General features: G+C 37.7%; 1 protein-coding gene across 5 annotated transcripts in view; it reads right to left on the bottom strand.

Moving 5' to 3' along the window:
* The window catches only part of CHID1 (chitinase domain containing 1), a 127,589-nt gene that overhangs the window by 53,341 nt on the left and 51,072 nt on the right, over window positions 1–23,176 (bottom strand). For 3 of the 5 annotated variants that reach the window (XM_026059151.1, XM_026059149.1, XM_026059150.1), the window contains one exon: window positions 22,881–23,036. In XM_026059151.1, the coding sequence (XP_025914936.1) occupies window positions 22,881–23,036 (156 nt within the window). Of the gene's footprint in view, window positions 1–22,008; window positions 22,098–22,880; window positions 23,037–23,176 lie in introns of all 5 variants that reach the window. The other 2 variants (XM_026059152.1, XM_026059153.1) reach the window with 2 other exon arrangements.

The raw sequence follows: 23,176 nt of genomic DNA, 5'->3' as shown, positions 1-23,176 counted from the left end.
CAGCACGCTAGCCAAGCCATTTCCAAGAACGCCTTACTAAATTCTCCCTTTGTCATAAGGTGGGAATGGAAATAATTACAAATCAGTAGTTTTTAATCACCTTACTCTAAACTTCGAAAGTCTACACTGTCCTACATTTTGTCATCAACTGTCAAAGATTAAAAAAAAAAAAAAATTAACCGGCAATGTCAAAAACGCTACTTGGCATGGTGAAATCCTGGTGAGTAGCACTGAAATCTTTAGGGTAGTCATCAGGAGCTTGCTACAGGCAAAAAACACTTCAGTGCCTTTATATGATTGTTCTTCCCCCTCATTCATGTTTCAAATTAACAAACTATAGATTCCAAGTCAAAACATATATGTCATGGTTACCTCCACACATAAAGGCTAATTAAATATTCAACCAAATACCTATATACCAGTTAGTTCAAAGAAGCATTTTGGAAGTTGTGCTCAACATCAAAAAACCCCCAGGAATCTGAGCCTGTCTTTGAAACTAAAAAGTTCAATTCCAATTTGCAAGGTAAGACAAGAGGCCTGCATCGATTTAAAAGTTATCTGGTTTTGACTTGCAGTGTTTTTTTGTTTGCTTGTTTTTGTTTTTTATTTTTTATGATTCTGATCCCTGATCCCCTGAGCCATGAAACAAAAATCAATCTTAAAAATAAACTCAACATAGAAATTCACTTATTTTATAAATAGGCTTCAAAAGTGATATGATAAGCCAGTAAATGCACATGCAAGCTTCCCTAGCCATTTTATAAATGGCTTGCTTCAAGCAAGTTTCACATGTAGGGTTTTTTTGTTTGTTTGTTTTTTTAGAATATTACTTTTCATGTCTTAGTTTGAACTATGAAAATAATATATTTCCAGTTTGATATACTGTCTCCTTTCTTCTTCTCTGCTGCAGCAAGTCTGTTACAGAAAACACAAAATGGTCTTTAAGACTGTTCAATAATTTCACAGGGAACAAGATGCCTGGGATACCATATCCATTCATTTTTGATTTGCAAAGGACTTGAAAAAGCTACATCATCAGGCAAATATAACCTGACCATATCCTGTATGAGGTAGGAGGTCAAAATTATCTCAAAGTGCTGCAGGAATAATTCCAATAATACTGAAAAATAAAATGAGTCTGCAGAATTGATCTACTTTACCTCTTCCAAAATCAGCTTAGATGTTTTGGATTCCCTTTTTGTTAAGGCAGGAGGTCACCATATGAGTTAAGTCTGTTCTTCTTGGTAGCAATCTCTGCATCAAAACTGGGATACAAAGTACATTTGGATCCTAAATTCATGAGCTAGCAAAGGAAATTTAACTTTCATGTAATGATCTGTGTGTTAAACATAGCAGGGTGCTTTGCAACACAACTGAGCTTACACAGAATAAGAGATGTATGTATTAATGAATACTACATGCATATTAATACTTTGATTGGGCAAAACTCCATCAGGCTCTACTGACTTTTTAATATGGAAATGCCTTAAAATAGATGCATTTATCATCTGTTATTCAGCAAATATTACTCTTACCTACCTTGAAATAGCAGTCAAATGTCCTAATAGTGGCACCTGATAATGATAGCTCTGAGTAACAGACAACTGCAACTTTTTTGAAAATACTATTTTCCATTTCAAGCCATGACATTAAATGATTCAAAAGCATTATTTCACGCTTCTTTAACAACCACATAACATGGAAATTCCTTTTTGCTAACGTTAACTGATGAATACACATAAAAATGTATTGCTGGTAAAGGGTCATTTGCTATGTGTTTTACAGATTTTAACTGGCATTTGCATCAAGCTTGAGCAGAAGCTTTGTAATACAACTGATGCAGAATGAATTCCATCTTACTCAAATTATTCAGCTAGTGCCTATTCTCAGTAAAGGAGGAAGCTCCTCAGGTCAAAGGTGATGGAGGAGAGTTTAGAATATGGGGGGGAATGAAACATCTACTCTACCTGGACTTAAACACGATGCTCTAATATTTGGATCCATTTGCATCTGCTTGAACAGGATTTAATATCCTCCTATAAACACCTAATCCTGTCTATATGAAAATATCACTGGTCCAGCATAACTCCTGCAAGTTTTATTGTATTTATACATAATATACATCATATTCTGTATACACGATACTTTATATAGCTATATATAGAAAATGTAATATTAAAATAAACATTATTTTTCATACTGTAAGTGCTTTTATTTCCACTATGGTGGCTTTTTTTTTTTTTAATCAAGTAGTTCTGGATTAATAAAATTTCTGCTACTTCTAAAGGAAAAAGCATCTAACAAGTTATCATATCAATTAAAGGGAACTAAGCCAAGTAAGGAATCTACTATTAAGTTTTGGAATAAAAAAAAAAATAAAATTTCTGCTACTTCTAAAGGAAAAAGCATCTAACAAGTTATCATATCAATTAAAGGGAACTAAGCCAAGTAAGGAATCTACTATTAAGTTTTGGAATAAAAAAAAAAAAGTTAATCCTTTCAGGATTTCTAATAGGCTGAATCTAGCATACTGTGGGATTTTAGCATTGACATGCTTCTAATGAGAGGTTAATGAAACTAATCTCTCATACTATGGTGAAACACAAGACTGGGATTCAGGGAGCCAGCTCTGATAGTGTTTGGCTGTGTTCCAGTTGAGTTCACTTATTTATGAACAAGTTTCCATCAGATGTTTCATTTCTTACTGAAACGTGAAGCGAGTTGGGAGAAAGTGGTCCCTGCAGTGTAGAAGAGACTGCCAGCAGTCCAAGGAAAAGGCCAAATTAAAATAAAAATTCATTAACCTTAGCGTCTGTCAAACAGAGTTGTGAAAGAAAAAAAAAAAAAAAAGGAGGTGAGCAAAAACACAGGAGACTAAGACAAACAATTACCTCTCTTTACTTGCTTCCCAGCAAACTACCTACTAAATCAATAGCCCTAGTTCTCCAAGAAGGGTACCTGCATTTGATAAGAGAAATGATGTGATCTAGCTAAGCACTATTCTTCACTGAAAACTCCCTTCATCTACCTGGCATTTGAATGTGATGAAAATACCTTTTTCAGTCTTCTCTTTGCATTTTTTTTTCCAAAAAAATCTCTACRTTTTCCAAACTCTTTCACTAAGGAGTATGCAACCTAATACCAGTTCACARTCCTGTAAGGTAGAGACCTTGCAGGAGAAGCCATGAAAAAAACTGAAAGATCATTTAGGGCTGGCAAAGCATCTACACAGGGCAAAACCACTGAAGTTGAGACAATGTAATTTGTACAGAGCTTATGGAGTCCATGTCTGGATTTCCTACATGATACTGCACTGCAAATAATATGAGACAGAAGTTTGGCAAAAAAAATAAATAAATCTTTGTTCTATTGCGTTTTCCATAGAGCACAGGTCAAAACATCTCTTATCTCATTGATTTTCCAAAGACTTCACAGCTTTCCTTTTTCTCTATTCATCCAGGATAATGCCCTCTTCTCTCCTCACCCTGCTTCCTCGCTACAGCCTCCCTGCTTTGTCACCTTTGGTAAGCCCAGTTCATGCCCGCCAGCCAGCAAAGCGACAGCGCATTGATTACCAGCTTTCCGAGACAAATCTTTAATTCGCAGCACTGGTAACTCAACTACACTTAGCCATCTGTGACTCCTGAAAATAATAATTCATTGGATGTATCAAATGTTGCACTCTGAACACTTGCCAGAAGAGGAGCTGATGCTCGGAGCCTTTCCGTTAGCCTTCCCAGCAGAGGAGCAGCGAGTCGCACGGAGCGGATGCTCTCACAGCTTCCCATCCCTGCACATCACCTGCTAGTCCTGAAACTCGAGCAAAACAGCATGCAGGGAACCCTCTTGAGAGGTCTCACTTACACACACACATGCTCAGCTTTTAAGTAGCAGATTTTCCTCAGAATTTCGATTAAACACAAGAAAAGACAAAGATACTCAGTTGTTTGGAACAACCCCTCCCCAAAGACTGTAGTCTCTGCCTTCAAAACTTAAACCCTGTCTGAGCAGGTCCTCCAAAAAAATGAACATTCAGTCATGCCTTGGTTAAAACACAAACCTGGATGACTGATAATATCAGCAACAGGGCTTGGCACAATGGTGTGGTAACATATGAACACCATCTTTTGGTGGAGGTCAAAATGAAAATCATTTGGTTCTGTCTCAAAGTTACATGGCACAAAGAAATATCTCCTACCTGGCTGGAGGATGTTAAATATATAAGCTTCAGGTTTTGTATGCTGCTTATTAACACAGTAACCAAGCATTTGCATGAGGAAAACGGTGACAATTAACATTCTCCCCAAAAGAGAGCGTGCTGACACCAGACCAATGCCTAGTTCAGAACTGTTTCTGTTATTAGTTATGCCTCCTGTCATTGTAAGACCACTGCTGAAACAAAATCCAAACATACAACCACCACAACTGAGGTGGAGCTATGAGATAAAAAATGTCTTACTAAGTTAATAAAAGTTGCAGTGATACTCATTAAAAAAAAGTCTCATAGCTAAGAGCAATATCAAATACCAGAAAATTGGTGTCACCTGAGCTTTACAGAGTTTCTCTAGTTTAAATTAAGTTGAAGTTCCAAAAGTGTTTCAGAAGTAGAAATAAATTACGTGGGAATTTCAACCAGAGAGCTGTATTTCATAACCTTGTAATATATATATTTAATAAATTAACTTTAAGACGAAAGTTTTCCCTATCATGTTCTAACAGGAAACACGGATATTGGCATGGTTGTGAGAGCGCAGATCATAAAAATTTGTTTCACATCTAATTCATAAATCCAGTCTAGGTTCTCTTTGCTCTCAGGTCTATTTTGGATAATTGATGAATCTTCTGTAGAAATTATTTATCTGAAATAGATGAATATTAAAAGATAAATTGATCAGAAGTAATATTTGACCTTATGCAAGACAAAGATTTAAGTAGTTTTTGTCAAGAACATCGCTGTTGGTGGGGTGGACTGAGAGGTCTCAGATCTCTCTTGCACAAGCCATGATGCAACACTGACACCCAAAAGGCAGCACTGTGACAAGGGCACCCATCACACCTGTCCTACAAGCCATGCTCTATTCAGAAATTAGTATTTTTTTTTAAAGCTTTTAGTGGGATTTATAATGAAAGACTATAATAAGAGAAAAGAAAAAAAAGACTTGTTCAATTTTCTTTCGACAAGCAGTAAGACCAGCGCTACCTATGCAAGAGAAAAACAATAAGAGGCAGACACAGAATTAAAATTTTCCCTACAAAATATACTATTAGATATCTACCTAGTATTACATTATTTGCATTTAATCTATCAAATAAACCATTTTTAAGGCCTAGTGCACAAACCTGAGAGAAATAGGACATTAATGAGAAGCTCTATCATTTAAAAATAGCTTTGTGAAGTAGCCTGCTTTGTTTTTTAGCAGAATTTTTAATACTGAATATTACTTTTATTTGCTGTTCAAACACTCATGTGGATAAGCTGATTCTGATCAGTTTCGGTACCAGGAAGAGCTGAAGAAGTAATGTGTAAAGACTTGTCCTCAGGAGATAAAAAGTTACTGGCAGCCATTGAAAGGGAAAGTCTACAGTTAAGTACACAGTTACCATAGACAGGAGAGTTTAAGTAGCTGCTACAGTGAAGTTTCACACAACTATTTCCCACAAAAATCATCAAGGCCCATCAGTTATGCTGTGTTACCCGTGAGCACTGAAGAAACAAGCAGTTTTGTGCACAGCACAACTGCGGGTACCTGACTGCCTGTAACTGYGTGCTTCTCTAGCTGGATTCCCCTCTACCCACCTAATCAGGTGCTTATTCTGCTTGAAACTTCTCCTGGCTCAGCTTTGCATGGATTCTCTGGTAACTAATAAGACATCAGTTGGCAGTAAAGAGGCTTATTCTCTCCACAGCTTGTTAACTTACAATATAGAGCTCTGCCAAGCCATCCACATTCAGTAAAGTTCTCGCAAGTTTGAGAATTTCAGTCTTTGTCAATTCTGGCTTAAATTGACCCATATATCCAAAAGGTATTGCAGAGAACAGCTGCATGGACAAGATGTCAGCATGATTCATAAGCCTCATTTTCTTAAGAAAAATAATCTGGATGAGTCTGACAATAGAATAATCAAGACAGGAAGCATATCAAATGAAAGCCAAGCAATATATTTGAACACTAATACATGTGAAAAGAATCGTACCTAAATACCTCACAGCAAACGGAACTTCAAACAGTTTCTAAAGTGATATTGTTGTTTATTGCTAATTCAAAAATCAGTCTTTGGCATCTCAATACATAACTTTCTTTAGCCCTATCCTCAAAATAGCCTTTTTTTGTAGACTACTAAAATACTTGGAATTCAGTTTTATATTTCTAAGTTTCCTAGCAATTGGAAACACAATTCCACAATTTAACAGTGCCACTGCAGGGTTTAATAACTACATTTTATGCAAGTTATACAGCCAGTCTTACTGCTTTTCAAACATTGTTACATTTCTGCTATGCAGTTGTGAACGATTATCAACCCTCTCTCATCCCTTTCTGCTTAGCTCCCTTTCAGATTCATTCTTGCCTGGAATAAAGCTGTTTTTCAATACAAGAAGGTCACAGTGATCCAAAGTCCTGTAATATTTCATATACTTGATTTATATTTCCAATTTATTTTAAGATGAACATGCCCTTCTGTCCCCCTCATGAGATCTTGAGTTGAAATTCACAATCCCAAGCCTTTTCATTCACTGCATACGGGAACGCTGTTCTTTGGGTTTGTGTCAGTTCTGAGGCCAGCCAGCTGCCTTTAGGGTAGTCAACACTGGGGCACTGCTTAGGCCCCTCTGAAAGCAACCCACTCCTACTAATTTGAAGCATTCTTATTTGAGAACTTTTTCTTCCACATTATAAACTTTTTAAGTGGGTAGAATTTGGAATTAGAAACAGAATCTCTTAAGGGGGGGGAAAAAAAGCTTTAGTGCCATACAGGATAACAGATAATGCATGGGTATAGCGAACTTTGCATGAGATGAACATAAAAATTAAAAAAGAGTAGAAGTTTCAAAGATTCTGGATGCATAGCAGAAAAATCACACATCAAAACAATAAGTCTAAACAGAAAAATATGCAAATATAACAAGATTTACAACATCAGTAATGTTATTGTATTGTTATGTGTTTCCAGCATAGAAGAATCCTATTAAAAGGGGCATCCAAGACAGTACTGCCGCAAGCTAACAGTGTACATTCTTGGCTGACAAGGATTATTCTTTCTCGTAGCAGCAACATTCAAAACCTTTTCTTTATACATGAACATTAAAAAAGAAATTGGAACCTACTCAAATTACAGTCAGTTCAAAATAGGTAGAAATATTATAACAACCCCACACTTGCCTCAGAAATATCATTTTGACGTCACTTTCTCCTTTAAAAAAAAGGAGAGAAAGAAGAAAGACTTTCTCCTACTATGAAGGGAACACTACAACTTGCCCCGTTTAGCTATAAGGGAGGAAAATGCTGCCAGTTAATACTGTGAAAGTAGTATCAGATGTTAGGACACACATTTTCAAAATTCAAACCAAGATCCCTTGTAGCAGAATATTTTAAGATAGTTTTTAGAAAAGACAAAAAGCCCACAATAAAGCAACTCACTTGCTAAAGTCCCGAGTTCCCGCTCCATTCTTTGCCAGGCTGCAAGGTGGCCAGAAAAGCTGCCCTGCTGCAGGCTGTCAGAGTAAGGCGGCACTTTCCATGCCTGCCCTGTGCTTATGTCCTCCCCGGAGTTCGGGCAGCCACAGAGAGAAGGGAACAGAGGGCAGAGCTGTTACCCACCGGAGGGCTGGAGGACGGGTAATTTCTCCAGATCATTTCTGAGATGAGTGTTGCTCTCTTACCTGCACAATAAAAACTTTGACCTGAGCCAATATTGGTGTGAAACATGTTTACRAACCAAAAAGTACAGTTTATTACACATAACAGTTATTTTTTTTCAACTTTATAGCAAACTTCCGGAAGGTTTCGCTTGTTTAAAAGACTACATTTATTTTCCATGTCAAAATCTACCATTTGATCAAGTTGTCTAGAGAAAAGAGACAACGTGACTCTACTCATGAAGATTATCTATAGCAATAAACTAAGCCAAACAGCTAACAAGAGTCTGAAGGTGCAGGAAACGATGCAGTAAGTGAGGGCAATAGTCAGAGCCTTGAAGGGAAACTGGAGGAATCAGAAATTAAAAGAACAAGAGATAATGCCTAGGATTAATTAAATAACTGATCAAATGCATCCGATTAAAGTAATTCAGGAAACCTGAACATAGGAAAAGCTATGATTGTGTCAGTAACATAAAACTTGTATCTGCTTTCAGTGAAAAGTTCAGATGTTCCTTCTACCAAAAATAAAAAAGGTAAAACAGAAACAAAAAACCCTAACTGTACTATCACTGCCCAGCGTTCTTGAATTTTGCATTACCCATATCCACCATTGCTCTGAAGAACTACCCAATCTTGCTATGTTAAATGGTATCTTTTTAATTTTAGATATGGAATGGCCACAAAACCAGAGAATGCATATCAAAAAATTAATTCTAAGTTGTTTCACACCATACTAAAAATGTCACTATCTGCAAAAGTTTAAATTCAGATTTCTTACCAGCAATACTGCTGGAAGTAAAATGCATATATGTATTTGCTTTTCTGACAGGTCAAATAAAGAGCAAGAGGTTAAATAAGCTGCTGAGGTTTCACAGCAAAATCAATCTCACACAGAAAATGAAAGAGCAGCATTTTTAATTCTATTAAAAATTCTACTTATTCCTTATCACGCCCTTCAACAACATGAACTTGGATTTTATCTTAAGTTAGACAAAAGAACAAAGATCTCTTTACACAGATGCCCGACTGTTTTAAATAAGCTTTCCTAACACTTGCCTTCCAGACTGCACAGTATCTCTAACCTTAATTACAGTTTGCTTTTGAGAGGATGGGAGGCTTTGCTCCCCTGGCAAAGCACAGGCAGTTACCCAGCATATTGACTRGAAATACAGATTTAGCAAAGATATCGACAAAGGAAAAGACGACATTTACAGAGTGCTGTTCTCCTCAAATACCATGTTGGCAGCAGTCAGTAGGATAAACTCAGGATAATAAAGCCATATTTAAACACAAACATAAACTGTTTGACTGCAGTTGCAAAAGACACGGCAGGATATCTAGTTAGAAGCGTAGCTTCAGGCTGTGGGATTTGATACTGGATTTGATTCTGGTCTAAGGTCACAAATACATCCCTTAGATTAGCAGACATTGATTTCAGGACAAACAATATTTGAAGCAGCTACTGAAAGTCTTAAAAAGTTTTGGAATCTGTGCTTGTGCAGGTCATTTTTATTAAAACAGTGGAACAATAATTCCAAGTAAAGATTCCATTACTCAGTGATTGCTTTATCGTTACGTTAAATTTGGAAACATGGCTACAGAAGAACAGTCAGCACACTAAAATGATTATGATGGCAAAAGAGTAAAGGAAAACACAGGGAGCTGTGGGGAGTTTTACCCTACAGCATCATAACGTGGTCATCCAGGATGGTACCTTACATCTACAACTACTTGTTTCTCACCATCCTTAGAGAGACCATCATGTTAAATGACAAGATGCTCCAACCTTTAGCAGCTATGGAAGAGTTCACACACAGGAAATCATTGCTTCACATACTGAAATGAACAGCTTTATGAAGTAGTTAAGTTCAGAATTTGAGCATTTTGCAGTAAATTCACAAAATTTCATCTCTTATGGCATGACTTTATATATTTTATTTCTGTAAGGCCCAGCACTTGTTTAGAAACAGTCAAGCCATTTTTTTTTTTTAAATACAACTCACTCATGAGACTGATTTCTGCAAGAATTTTTTCCTATATTGCTATAAATACTTCTAGTTCAAGTTCTCTATTAATGGCTTCCAGAGAACAAAATTTGACTGTGAAAAGTAAAATCAGCTTTAAAATTGAGATAATAGTACTGAATAAACACACCATTTTGTATAAACGGGAGAAGGCTAATTTCAAAAGCCTTCTCTCTCCCATTAGTCTTCTTGCCTTTACATGTGATTTTGTGCAGGCTGTCTGAGAACTCATAAAACCAATAGGTTTTGAATGGATATGGATTATCTGAGCTGCAGGCTTCAAGTGTAAAATATGGTAAGAGAGATGAATTCAAAAATGTGTTCCTAGTTCCTAACAGCAGTGAAAACAGATTTCAAGTTGGAAATTTAATGTGAAAAGAAAACGTGAAAATAAATTACCTGGTGAACAAAAAAAGTTTTTATCGTGCCTATTTTTTTTAAATCAGTATCTTGTTTTTAACTTTCAGCTCAAGCAACATTCCATGACTAACATTTGGACACCACAGTAAATTAAAGCTGCCAARATATTTTAATTGTGGAGATTTCGAAACTCATGCATGAAGGAACAGACTGATTGGAGACATTTAATCAGCAGATAAACATGTCGGAATCAAAGACACATTCTGAACGCTGGTCTCTATAAACGGCCGAGCAGATTACCTAGATTAGCAGATGACCTACATTAGCTAATATTACACTAGTGTTCTGCAAGCACATTTTGGAACAGAGCATACTAAAGAGGTAGAAAAATAAACAAACAACTTTGGAAATAATCCCACTCTCTTGAAATTTTAACCCCTGTAAAGGTATCGGGTGAGTGACACTAGACTGCTACTGTGACTTTCCTACACAGAACGTGCAGAAATAACAACATTGTTAAAATTATGAAAATAAGCCCCCATCAGACCCAAGTGAAGAAAGATATTCTAAAATTTCAGACGACAAGCAGTTCACATGCAAGAGAGAGATGGTCATCTTAATTCATGTACATTGCTAAGAAGGGAATTCCAGCAACTCGGTGCACTGAACTCAGAGCGATGGGAGAATGAACTCTAAAACATACTCCTGACAGCACATGTCAAAGTATGCATATTCATGTAGCTTGAGGCAAACAACACGTCAAAATAGGCATATTATTATTTGAAGAAAATGGCTCTGTGTCAGATCTAAAAAACAAAATTCTTTTCCTTACTGCAGCTAAAACCAAACCAAACCACATCTTTTCCCATTCAAGTACAAGATTACTAAGGAGTGCTTCTGAACAAATGAATTCATCTATTGCCATAGACCACCTACTGCTTAAATCCATCTCCTAACGCCCTTTAAGATTTTAAGTTTATGTCTCCAGCACATTCCTTTATATATCCCAGTACTATAGATCAGATCCTAAGAAAAATGTTACTTATTTTGGAAGCTCTTACTGTAGATAATAAAACATGCAAATGTTTCTGTTATGCAGCTTGATAATGACCATTTCACCAAGCAGTAATGGCAAATTGCTACTTTGCAAACTATTGGTGTTTTACCTCAGGCAAGCTCATGATTCAAAACAAGGTTCTCATTAAACCCCCAAAACCACACCCCCCAATCCCAGATTTTCAATTATTTTTAATGCAACTGCAAAATAAATGCTATTAGACAACTACAGGGTTGCAGGCATAACTTATGCTTAATACTCTCCTTACAGGAGAGTATTTGCCTCAGGGAAGACTCTGGGGGTAAGGAACAAGAAAACGCTTCATTTTTGAAGAGGTTTTCAGATCTGGTTGAAAGATATTGGCAGGGCTCTCTGTCAAACCAGCTTTCTGTTTAGTTTAGGCTTACCAAGCATCTCCGTTCCTCCTGACCTAAATTTTAATAAAAATTCTTGAGATAAAGGCCTTTTCGGTTGACACCTTCCATCAYGAGAGTGATGAGTTTTCTTTCACGATTAAAGTCACTTGGAAGAGTAAAAAGAACAGCTAAAACGCTCCTGAGTATAATTGTTTCTAAACCAAAGCATCACATGTATACTGTTATATTTGGCTACACTTTCAAATGGACTCACTGTGTCTTCTGCCCTGATCAATTCATAGTTCTAGATGTCTTAACTGGCATCTTCTAGTATGGAATATGGAGAAGTTGACACCATTAGGCATTTAAACCTCTGCAATATTATATTCATTTTACACATACAGATGCTTATAATTTTGGTTTCCAGAGTCACAGGTAGGAGCAATTATGAGCGATAAACAATTTACCATTCATCTTTACCTGTTTTACCCATTCCTCTGGCCCCTAATTCATACTCCCAAGGAATACACACATTAACAAAACAGAATTGCTCGGGAGGCCTTCAACACGGAAACTAAAATACATAAGCAAAATTAGGGTAAAATAAACACATCAGAACACCTGTATCCAGCAAAGAGTTAATGTCAAAATAAATAAATAAAAAAATAAAGCAAGCCCAGTACAGAAGAAATTAGATTTTTAATTTGCAACTAGGCAGCAATCACAGTGATGTGGGATATCTCTATTACATTTATACCTGAAGATTTCAGTGTTAAATGCAGAGACATTATACTCCCCATTGATATTTCAACACATCAGGTATTTGCTGCGTAACAAGGGCTTAGCAATGCCAATCTGCAATGAGCATATTACCTTTCAGATCTGGTACATGACAGTCTCCCTGATTTCTCTCCATACACTCCTAACTCACAAACACTAAAATCTAGAACCAATTCCATAAATTGTCGTTCCCCAAAACGATCATAACTTTTCATCCACATTGTCAATACTAAAATATGTTCCACCTCTATATTTAGGTTTAGCAAGCTTTCTGTAGCTTCGTTATTATAAAATGCAGGTTTCAGTGAATATAATTGCATATCTAAATTCATTAAAACTAATTGAAATCAGGGAAAGAACATGAAAACTGACAGCTTCATTGACTTTTACCTTTTCATATCTATTGCTCCAAGTGACCAGCATATTAAGCACAAGCCTCTAATCCAAAACTACTCCTCAGCTGGAAACATCATAAGAAAACAAGTTATTGGGACTCAGCCAGTATTTACTTAGACTACTGCTGACTCAGAAGTTTTACTTTTACTCAAACATGAAAAAATTAATCTTGCAAAACACTGCTGTCTTGCTGTCTCTATAAAGGCTAGTATTTTGGTAAATACAAGGAAACACTAATGATAAGATGACCTCCTCTGTTTTAATTATTGCAGCAGAAGGTAATCCACTAATTCACTTTATAGTCAAAATTCCTTTAAAAAAGTTTCATTTATCCTGTGTCTTTTTTTTTTTTTAATCTTTTGTCATTTGTGTTTTATTTTTTAAAATGTAATTACTTTTAAAAATACTTGAGGTTGGTGGTAGGGCAGTCCAGTCTTACAGAAAGAGGGTCACAGAACTTGCACTTCATTCTGCTCCTCCCCTCCAATCAGCTTTTTCACATACCAGTTGTGAATACGCATATCTGCTCCAAGCCCTGCAATACAGCTACCTTGAACTTCATGCAGAATACAATTTTAAAATTTAAGGCAATCTTCTTCCACCTCCCCAACCTTAAGGGCAGGTAAATACAAAAGGCAGAAGTTATTTGCAAAAAGTTTTCAACAGTTTGGTATATGAAGATATCTTAAGGTTTTCCCAAGGACAGTTTCCTTTCGAAAAAAAGATAACAAAAGTTACATTTGATTTAAACTTGAGAACACCACACAAACAGTAAGAAAGAGGTAACTACTTAGGATACATACATAATTTGTGGGCATAATTTTGTACGTTTCATTCAGCTTCCAAATAACTCAGGTATAATAGCTTTCATAATACCATATCTTTTTTTAACAGAAAATTAACTATCAGAGTCTGCCTTGATTTCCAGTATAGCCATAAACAACACTATGTTCCAGTAACATTCTGAAATGCAACTCTTGTTTTTACAGAGTACAAAATCCATGACTATTTTAGCCAAGACTCGTTACCCAATATTTCTAGATCCATTTTCTTAGAACAGGCACAAACAAACTTAGAAAAAAACATGCTTCCCTCTACTTTCTTGTGTTAATAACACACTGAAATGTCCCAAAAAATGTAAAGATAAAAACTCATTGGACCTTATACTGCTCCTGAATGTTATCAGCAGAAGCCTCATTCAATCACCTGCTGTATAACTCCCAGTATAAACAAGCTGTTTGCACAAACCAGAAGCTGTTAATGTTGGGGAACATACGTGCACTTTTAGTACTTCAAAGACTCTGTAGCTATACACTCCGTTATTGCTTTCTGTAAGGATTACTTCGAGGCTTCAAACCTATTCCTAGCCTTACATGTTTCACGCCTTGGCTCTTGACTTGCTTATCAAGTCCTTCCACGAGGAATTAGATCACTCCCTATACTTTGCTGCTGCGATTGCTACTTTTCTCGGGAAACATAATAAACATTTCTTCTTGCCCTCTGAAATGACAGTGCCTAGAAACACTGCTGTGAGAAGTGTTGATTTTTTTCCCCACAAATTCTTCTACTGCCTTAAGCAAGAAGTTATCAACATTTTTTGTAATTTTACTGTTTTTTGCAATGGTACTATGCAAAAGCATTGTGTCAAAACAAACGGAGGCACTGAGATCGCATGAGTGTCTACCACAACCGCTAGTTCCGATCAGGAGTGAGCTTGCAAAGTGAAACTCCCAAACGTCCCCCGCTACCACGCTTTGGTCTGTGCCACGGAGCAGCCTCGGAGCGCATGAAACAGGTACCTTTGGGATGAAACTACAGCAGAAGAGGCACTCTGACAGACTTCAGTCCGCAGAACCAGACTAGGAGCCCACGAGGAGGAACACCCAGCACACGCAGCGTGCGCGCCGGGACCCCAGAGCCACYGTTCTGTCGCACTGCTTGCCAATGTACACACAGCCAAGTAGCRAAGACATGACTTTAACAGATCAGAAAAAAGCAAGGAACTCTGCTTTATCAGGATATCCTGTAAGTTTTAAAGCTTTATTTAGCAAGCTCTGAAAGTGGTTCTCTTTAGCAAATGAAGGAATATATAATTGTCTTCCTAAAAATTCAATCATTAAAATTGTGTTTGAGTTGCAAAGAAAGTTTCTTCCAACCTTTAAATCCATACTGATGATATTCAGATTAGTTTCAAAAGGCCCATCAAAAGGGGGTTTAACATCAGAACTAATCTCTCAATCCACTGAAAAAGGTGAAGTCATATGTGGTCTATGCAGTCAGGATGTATGAGAGAAGTATTTATGAAGGTCAACTGATCCCTTTATACCATCTCGTAAAATTTACCTGAGATGTAGAGGAGGAGGAGATGCTTCATAACAGAGTTCGTTACCTGAACTCTTACACCAACAATCATTTTACTCAGTCGCTTTTCCCTTCAACGTATGGTGGTGGGTTTTTTGTTTGTCGGGGATTTTTTGGTAGCAGGAAAGAACAGGGATAACATGATTTTTTTTTGAGCAGGCACTGTGTCTATACAGCTGACAGTACTAAGTAAAACTCCCACTTTTTAACCACACACACCTTCCTCCTCTTCTACACACTCCGCATACCATGCCAGACCCTTTCTTTTTGTTTCTTCTCTGGAGACTTTCATTGATTTTCTTCTTTCATGCACTACTTAGAGCAAACAGGAAAGGAGGGGGATGATGCCAGTAGGTGTCATGCAAGCCCTTGGGTTCTACTGCCCCTCAAAAGGAGGCTTTTTTCTGGTAGGGAAAAGCACTCGGTCACCCACTCTCCTCTTCCCAGACAGCAGTACCGTCCTGCTCCCAGCAGTGAGATTTGCAGCCACAGTTTAAATAGCAGAAAAAAAAAAGACCCGAAAGTGGTTGTGAATAGGGTACAGCTGCCAACCCATTATAGGATGAGAAAGAGCGAGTGGTCTGGTATTCACACACAAAATCTGTAATTACTTCAATCCAAGAATGAAATGATTTTTGGGGTACCTGAAGACTGATCATAGTCTGGGTCAAGTCTAAAAGCATCTCRCAGGGTAGATGGTCTTAAGTCCTTAGACTGATTTTTTTATGTCCTCTTTTACTGCTACTTCAAATCAGATATTGATCTGTTCTACTAGCCATTTTCAATACAAGGTTTTTGCTGAGACTGTGTATCACTTGTTTAATTTTATAAGTGGAACTACATTAGCTAAAGGACAGAAAGCCATTCTGAATGATAAAGATCATGTTATATCTTGTTTTTAATTCTGGCTGCTTCCCCAGCAATCACAGAAATTCAATTCACTGAACAGATTAATGTTAAAAGTAGGAAATGAGGATCACGAAATCAGTTTAAGATTAGAAAAACTCCAAGCTGCTTTAAGACTTAAAAGAAAAGTCTGTCTATTCAAAAAAAAACCACACACTACACAAACTGCTCCTCCTTTAACAAAATACAAATGATCTCATTACTGTCAATTTTGTGGTGAAGAGCGCAGACAACCAGAGTCTGGCACTATTCAACTTGTATGATAAACAAGCCCTGTCTTACAATACCTGTATTCAGGAACATGTATTCCCTAAATTTATTTTTTAAGCCAGCCCAGTTTTTCAAATCAGACATTAATCAACAAAAAAACTGGCCCACCTCAACAAAACCAATGGGGGAAATAAATTAGACATAAAACACAGTTTGAAAGTAAAAACAAAAACTAGACATGTATGGGGGCGGGGGGGGGACAACTCCCAGGTTAGAAATAAGATACCCAGCTGCCTAGAGTGAACACCCCAGACCAAGCTCTGCCGTGAGCGGTGGCTGGGCCCCAGACTGATGGGACCTAGTGACTGATGAGCCTCATCCAGTCCTAGACAATGGACCAAGCTCTTTTGGCTCAAAAAGAGAAGGACTTTGCACCTTCAGAACCAGAAGCTTCCTGGCCCAATCCATGCCATGCTATCCAGCAAGTCGCAGCGCAGTGTGGTCTGGCAGCTCTGCGGCTTGCTCCAGGCTAAAACCAACCCACTAAGCACCTCCAAGAGGCCCTTTCCGCACCCATCTCCACAGATCTGCAACAGAACCAAGTCCAGTGGGCACCTTGCGGGGGGACAGGCAACTCCAGGCAGCAAGTAACCATTACCTTTGCAGTACAGAGCATAAGGCAATGGGAGCTAAGGGATTAGCAGCAGAGGAATCTGGATACCCACATGAGGTTATCTGTCCTATATTGTGTGTTAATTACCACATATTTAAAGAGAGTCAGTCAGGGCTGAACATATTTTTAAGTGCACCATTAGTGATCTCACAAGTCCAAATACGGCTTCCGAAAGCCGAGCTTCTTTCACATCACTGTGCACTGAGAGCAGACACCCACACAGAACCTGTGAACTCGAGGCAAATTTAACTTGCAGTAAAAGCTTCTAAGTTTTTTTTGTGTGATTTAAACCATGGAAATATTTTTCCCAATTCCATCAATTTAAACTAGTCTGCTAGTGGCTATTGGTTCAAGCACAACGAGACAGTAAAGAACAATTATAGCATTATTATTTTGTTAACATTTGACTGCCTAAATATCACCTGCAGCAAGCAAATCTACCACTCAAAGCACGACAAGAGACAGCAGACCACGTTCCACAGCAATATACCCACCTTTTAAAATGCACATCACAACTGACTCCGTTATTTTTAACAGGTACACTGAGATACACATTCACCCATAGCCAATATGCCAGTATCCCACAGAGCAACTGAACTTTAGAACTAATAATTTGCCTGATAAGCACAAGGCACCTTTCTCTCACATTTCAAAACAAAATAAGGAATGTCTTTTACATTAAAAAAAAAAGTTTGTATTTAACTTCATATTCGTAACCTGGATAAGCTGATGTATAACAGCACTAATAATTTTACTTTATATGATTTTCTATCTACATTATATGAATTAGACAGTCTTTCATTTTCAGATAATAGCTGAAACTTCACCTTCCGCTCCTGAAGGGAGTGAGGGACAGATATGCCATGAAAGCCACCCATAACAGAGCATCCCAGAGAGAATTTAACACAATGCGCCTCTTGAAATACTCCTGAATTATTTAGACATCTGTAATACAGCAATAAATTTTTTTCTGATTCCAAGATCAATTTTAACTTCATTCTGTGACTGCCATAGATTTTACATCTGACCCAGCCGGACAATCTAGCAAGTAGGAGCTTAACATTTCCTCTCAAGAACGGGAGAGGTAGACAACAGATCAAGAGGATATTCAAACCTACAGGGTTGATTGGGCCATCATTTATCTGAAATATTAGTATCTCCCCAAAGCTGCATAAACTATGAGCAAAATGGAAGAAATCGGGAGACAGAGTCCTGGTATGTGAGGAACTAATGGAAATCCTGACAGAGGTATAACATGTTGAAGAGTAAAAATCTCCCTGGCGCAAGTTCTTTGCTGCCTCTTAAGACAAAAATCATGAGTCACAGTTGGCTCAAATCTTCTTAAAACTGCTGTTAGTAAGGACACTGCCATGATAATTCAGGGAAAGAGCTCACCTCTAACTGCTTCTGAGTACCATTTTTTATTACCTGCTATTTACAGAGTGGCAGGCAGCCAACAAAATTCTCAGAACTCCACAGCCGCACATAGCTTGCAAGTCATCTTATTTTCTATCTCTGCACAGCACAATGCATTGTCAAGTTAGTCTCCCCCATGCCTCAACTAGCAATTTATTATATCAATCTTCTTAAGTGTTTAAAAATTAACATAAAAATCCCTATTCAGATTCCCTTAAGTAAAAGGTAAGCACACACAGCACTGTCTCACAACAGTGGCCATTCACATATCTATTTTCAACAGCTACAGTTGGAACAAAAGCAGCTTGGATGCAGAATATATTCCAAAGTTATTTACAACCAGGTGGAACATCAGAGATATATCTTCCCTCTTGCAGCATTACCAGAAAAAAAGACAAAATGTCTGTAATACATTAAATTTAGCAGGGATGTGCTCAATAAAGAAGGCTGATTTATTAAACCGAGGTGGCCCCATTGCCACACGATAGTCTTTGATTTACATTGCTTCTAACCCCCAGCTGGCAATGAAGCTTTGCAGCTCCCGTTTTGTCCAGGTCATAAAGACTCCAGATTGCAGACAGCAGGGAATGGAAAACACCCCTGGACTGCAGTCTAACCTCCCATGAGAAGGCAAGAGAAAGCAGTGGGTATTATGGCAATTGAAATATAATGTCACAGGGATTAAGAGGGAACCTGAAAAACAGATCGTTAACGGGGAAAAAAAGTACATAGTAAGTAAGAAGCTTGTGAGACCATAGGGCTTGCTGACCTATTACAGATCTCCAAAAGGACTCCAGGGTAAAGATGCTGCAGAAAGGCTAAATGACTTCTCAATCTTCAGAGTATACTGAAGAATTATTTACTGAAGACATACTCTTTTGAGGTGAAGATGAAATACYGTCAGGTTGAGGTAGCAGTAGAGGACATGCCTAGAACAACCCGATTATTAAAGCAGCAAGTCAGCAACCCCAGGTGGTTATGTTCTGACAGGATTAACACAGTGGTAGGTTTTAAGGACTGCACCTTGGCAGTCCAGACACCCGATTCTTGACAGCCAGAGGGCAGTAAACACTGCCAGAAGCACTAGGGGGATTTGGGGAATCACAGGCATATAATCTTTACTTCAGTTTAGCATTTCATACAAATTCTGTCAGAACTAAATATACACAGGAATGTAACTTCCCAGCAGCCAAATCATGCAGGTACTTGGTTGATTACAGCACCAGAATGTCCTATCATCTCCGAGACAGGCTCATCATATTAACAAATAATATCTGCAGCTGAGCTGCATGGGAATGACGAACACATCATTACTGCAAACATAAGCTGCAGCTCCTACTGTAACAGCTCCCAAAGACAAACTACATTGTGCTGTAAGAGAAAAATTGTTTTCATTTCATTTAATTCTGATATATATACATACACAAGCCCATCCACACACACACATATTACTTTTTATGCTGTGCATGAAGGAAAAAGGATATTATATAGAAAGGTTATATATCTTTCCAGTCAAATGGCAACCAAGTACTTCTACCTTTAATTACATTCTGCAAAAAACCCTACAGCCAGATAATATTTTATGCAAATAGAAATTCTACTCAAAATTATTTTATGAGCTTCATCACTGAAAAAATATTCATTGAATGAAATCTGCCTACATTCAGAGCCTCCTTCCATCACGTCATTTCTATCCTGAAGAAAAGAACATGAGGCCAACAAAGGTTTCTGCACTCTGCATGTAATTCTCTCTATATGTTATACTAGTAAACAATTTTAAGTGCATACAATATTTACATCAAGCAACCTGAAAAATATATAGTTTGCCACTGAGGCTTACAACTCTCCAGCTCTCTTGTTAAAGGTGATCAGACTCGGATCAATAAGCTTCAGCCAAGACAGCGCGTACCTTGCAGTTTGCCAAGGAACATTGGGCTGTTGCAAACCCGTATGCGCAATAAATCTCAAACGCAAAAGCCTAAAGAAAAGCCTACTACAAAAATACTGACACCAACCAAACCACTGCACTTAACTGAACACATCTGTAATTCATTTTAATATCAGTATTTTAGCTTAACATCACTATCACTACACATATGGAGGGTGTCTTAAAAGGAGCCATGACTCAAGCCTTGAACACGTTTTACATGTCAAAAGCAAGACTAGATTATGGCCACCAAAAAAGCGGAAGCTCAAATTCCCTAAGAAGCCAAGATGAGAAAAGTAAATAATCAAGCCACGCACTTCTACACCGGACACAATTACTGAGCAGCCTTCAGCTGCAGCATGAAGCAGACACAAAAATAAGATTAGGCTCAATCTCAGCTATGTATCTTACAAAACCTGATATAGCCAGCATATTAAAATCCAGTGTCGAATAAGGGAGAAGCCTTATCGGGGGGCGGGGGAGGCTGGATGGGAGGGTGGTAGAGGAACTCTGAATAAGCTGTGCCCATTGGGGGGTTCAGCTAGTTGCGATATTGATGGTTTTCAAACATTCACAGATGCTAGAAACAGAGTTCTTTACAAACAGCCTGTTACCAGTTAAAATGGAAAAATTTATTCATTCCAGTAGCCTTTAATTTTTTCATTCAGAACCTCAGCCAACCTATTTCACTGTTACATTACTATATATGGCACATTCAGCAAAGATTAAACATAACTGTGCAGGCTCAAAATATATTTCTGTAAAAATAAGCTTAACCACTGACAGCTSTTTAATAGTTAAGGCAGTAAAGTCCTAATTACAGGGTTTTTGTGTATTAACTTCAAAAGATTGTTTGAGTTTAACACTTTGCCCAGTATACTGCTTCCAGCAGATATCTGAAAAATGACAGTATCATGGTCTGTCACTGCAGTATATGTTAACAGGACCATTCTCTGTATAATACGTATTATTCTTTATTGCGCACCAATGCCCTATATATAGCTAAACATGGTTTTTGTTTTTTTTAAATAGAAAGAGAAGTAAAAATTGGATTGGTTTGATTATGTATCAGTCTTACCTAGGAGATTTTTGCTGTTAATTCAAAAATGGCAAGAATTAATCCTATAATATAGTCCAGACTAACCTATGAAAAGCAAAAAGAGATACTACACAAATGTGCAATATGTCTTCAAGTGGTAACTTCATTGCAAAAGTTGTAGCCCAGAGAAAAAGCAGCAAATCCCCCCCCCYTTTTTTTTTTATTCTGCCAGATACTGTGATATACCTGTCAGAAGAAGGAGCTCTAAATATTACAGTGAAACTACATTAGTTACACTAAACTTGTACAATTAGGCTTGTAAATCAACAGTGCTTTGGACCATTTAGCATTATTCCCACCTAACCACTACAGCTTACTCAATGGAAGCCATTCTCATATATCCCGCAATAATCATTCAGCATTTACAACCTTTAACTGTAGGCAATGGCTTTATCTCCTCCACCTTGTAGTCATTTTGTATTATTCAGCCAGATTTAGACACAATTCAGCAACTGTGTCTGCAGTATTAAACCCCAGCAAACAGCCACAGTGAAGCAGAAAGACAGTGAAGACAAGTGAAATTCATATGATCATGAAGTGTTTGCATAACTGAAAGCATGGATAGAAAAAAATTCAGGCTCTCACCTTAGACTTACCATCTCAGATTGAATTTCAACGCCTTGCAGGCAATCTGTTACCATACTGAAATATCCTGGTGTAACGAACTTAGTAACCTATGTGTGAAAATAAGACTAGTCGCCTCTTGTGCTTCAGGATTGTTGCCATTTGGCTTGATTTTGTTTTATAAATTAATAGGAAACTTCTGAACAAACTTGATTTTCCTGCCAAATTCACACTGATATTTTTCTTGCTTTCTCTTCTGGCTCGATGCGCTGCTATACCCCAACTGCACTACTATGAAGCTCACTGTTTATTATATGTGRTTATTACCCAAAACCAAGACAAACATTTTCTTCTGAGAATCAAAACAGAATTTCAGATTGTCTTTGGAATACTCCCCTTTATTTATCTTCTTAAGAGATTTCTGTCTCCAGGAGAGCTTTTTCTACTCAAAAGAAACTTGGTGGCATATTGCTATTTGAAACAAATATCAAATTTCAGAGTAACAGGTAATGACTTCAGAAGCTGAGAGAATCAATCTGTAGGTCAACTGCATGAACCCATAACTGATACAGACCATAAGAGAATTCCTCAGAACATTTTAACGCAAAGATGACAAACTATGTGTACGAGCATGTAGAGAGGAAGGAGGAAAAATGACACAAACCGTTTCTCCATAGGAGTGCTGACAGAATATCGGCACCCTTTATTTGCACTTCTGTACAGAGAACAGGTCTTGTCTCTGTAACTGGTGAGTTACTATTTCATGTGCAGATTTATCCCTTTTGCCATTTCTCTGTTACTATAGTCTATATTTCTAAACAGGAACATCTATGAATTTCTAAGATTGTGAGAACCCCTGATACATAAGTACTCACTATCCAGAGAAGTCTTACCTGCTGCCAAGGATTGGCTCCCCAGAGGCTCCCAAAGCAGAATAGTCCATGCCATAGAAATTCAGCCCTAGAAGTATTTTATTCCTCCATTTTGAATCAGGATCCAGCACCTGAACACAGGCTCGTACCCATGGAAGAGGGGAATTCGGACCAGGTCTGTTGGGTTAGCAAAAACCAAACAGTTCATTAGAAAGCGTGCACACTCATTATCATCAGCTTTCTCTTTTTAACTAGTGTAATTGTAGAGAGCAAAGTACAGCACACCAGAAACAGTGAAGGTTAACCCATGATCCTAT

The sequence above is a fragment of the Apteryx rowi genome, unplaced genomic scaffold (assembly GCF_003343035.1).
Source record: "Apteryx rowi isolate R43461 unplaced genomic scaffold, aptRow1 scaffold_152, whole genome shotgun sequence".
Lineage (NCBI taxonomy): Eukaryota > Metazoa > Chordata > Aves > Apterygiformes > Apterygidae > Apteryx > Apteryx rowi.
Note: the sequence above shows the minus strand (reverse complement) of the source record. Positions and strands in the feature narration are given on the sequence as shown.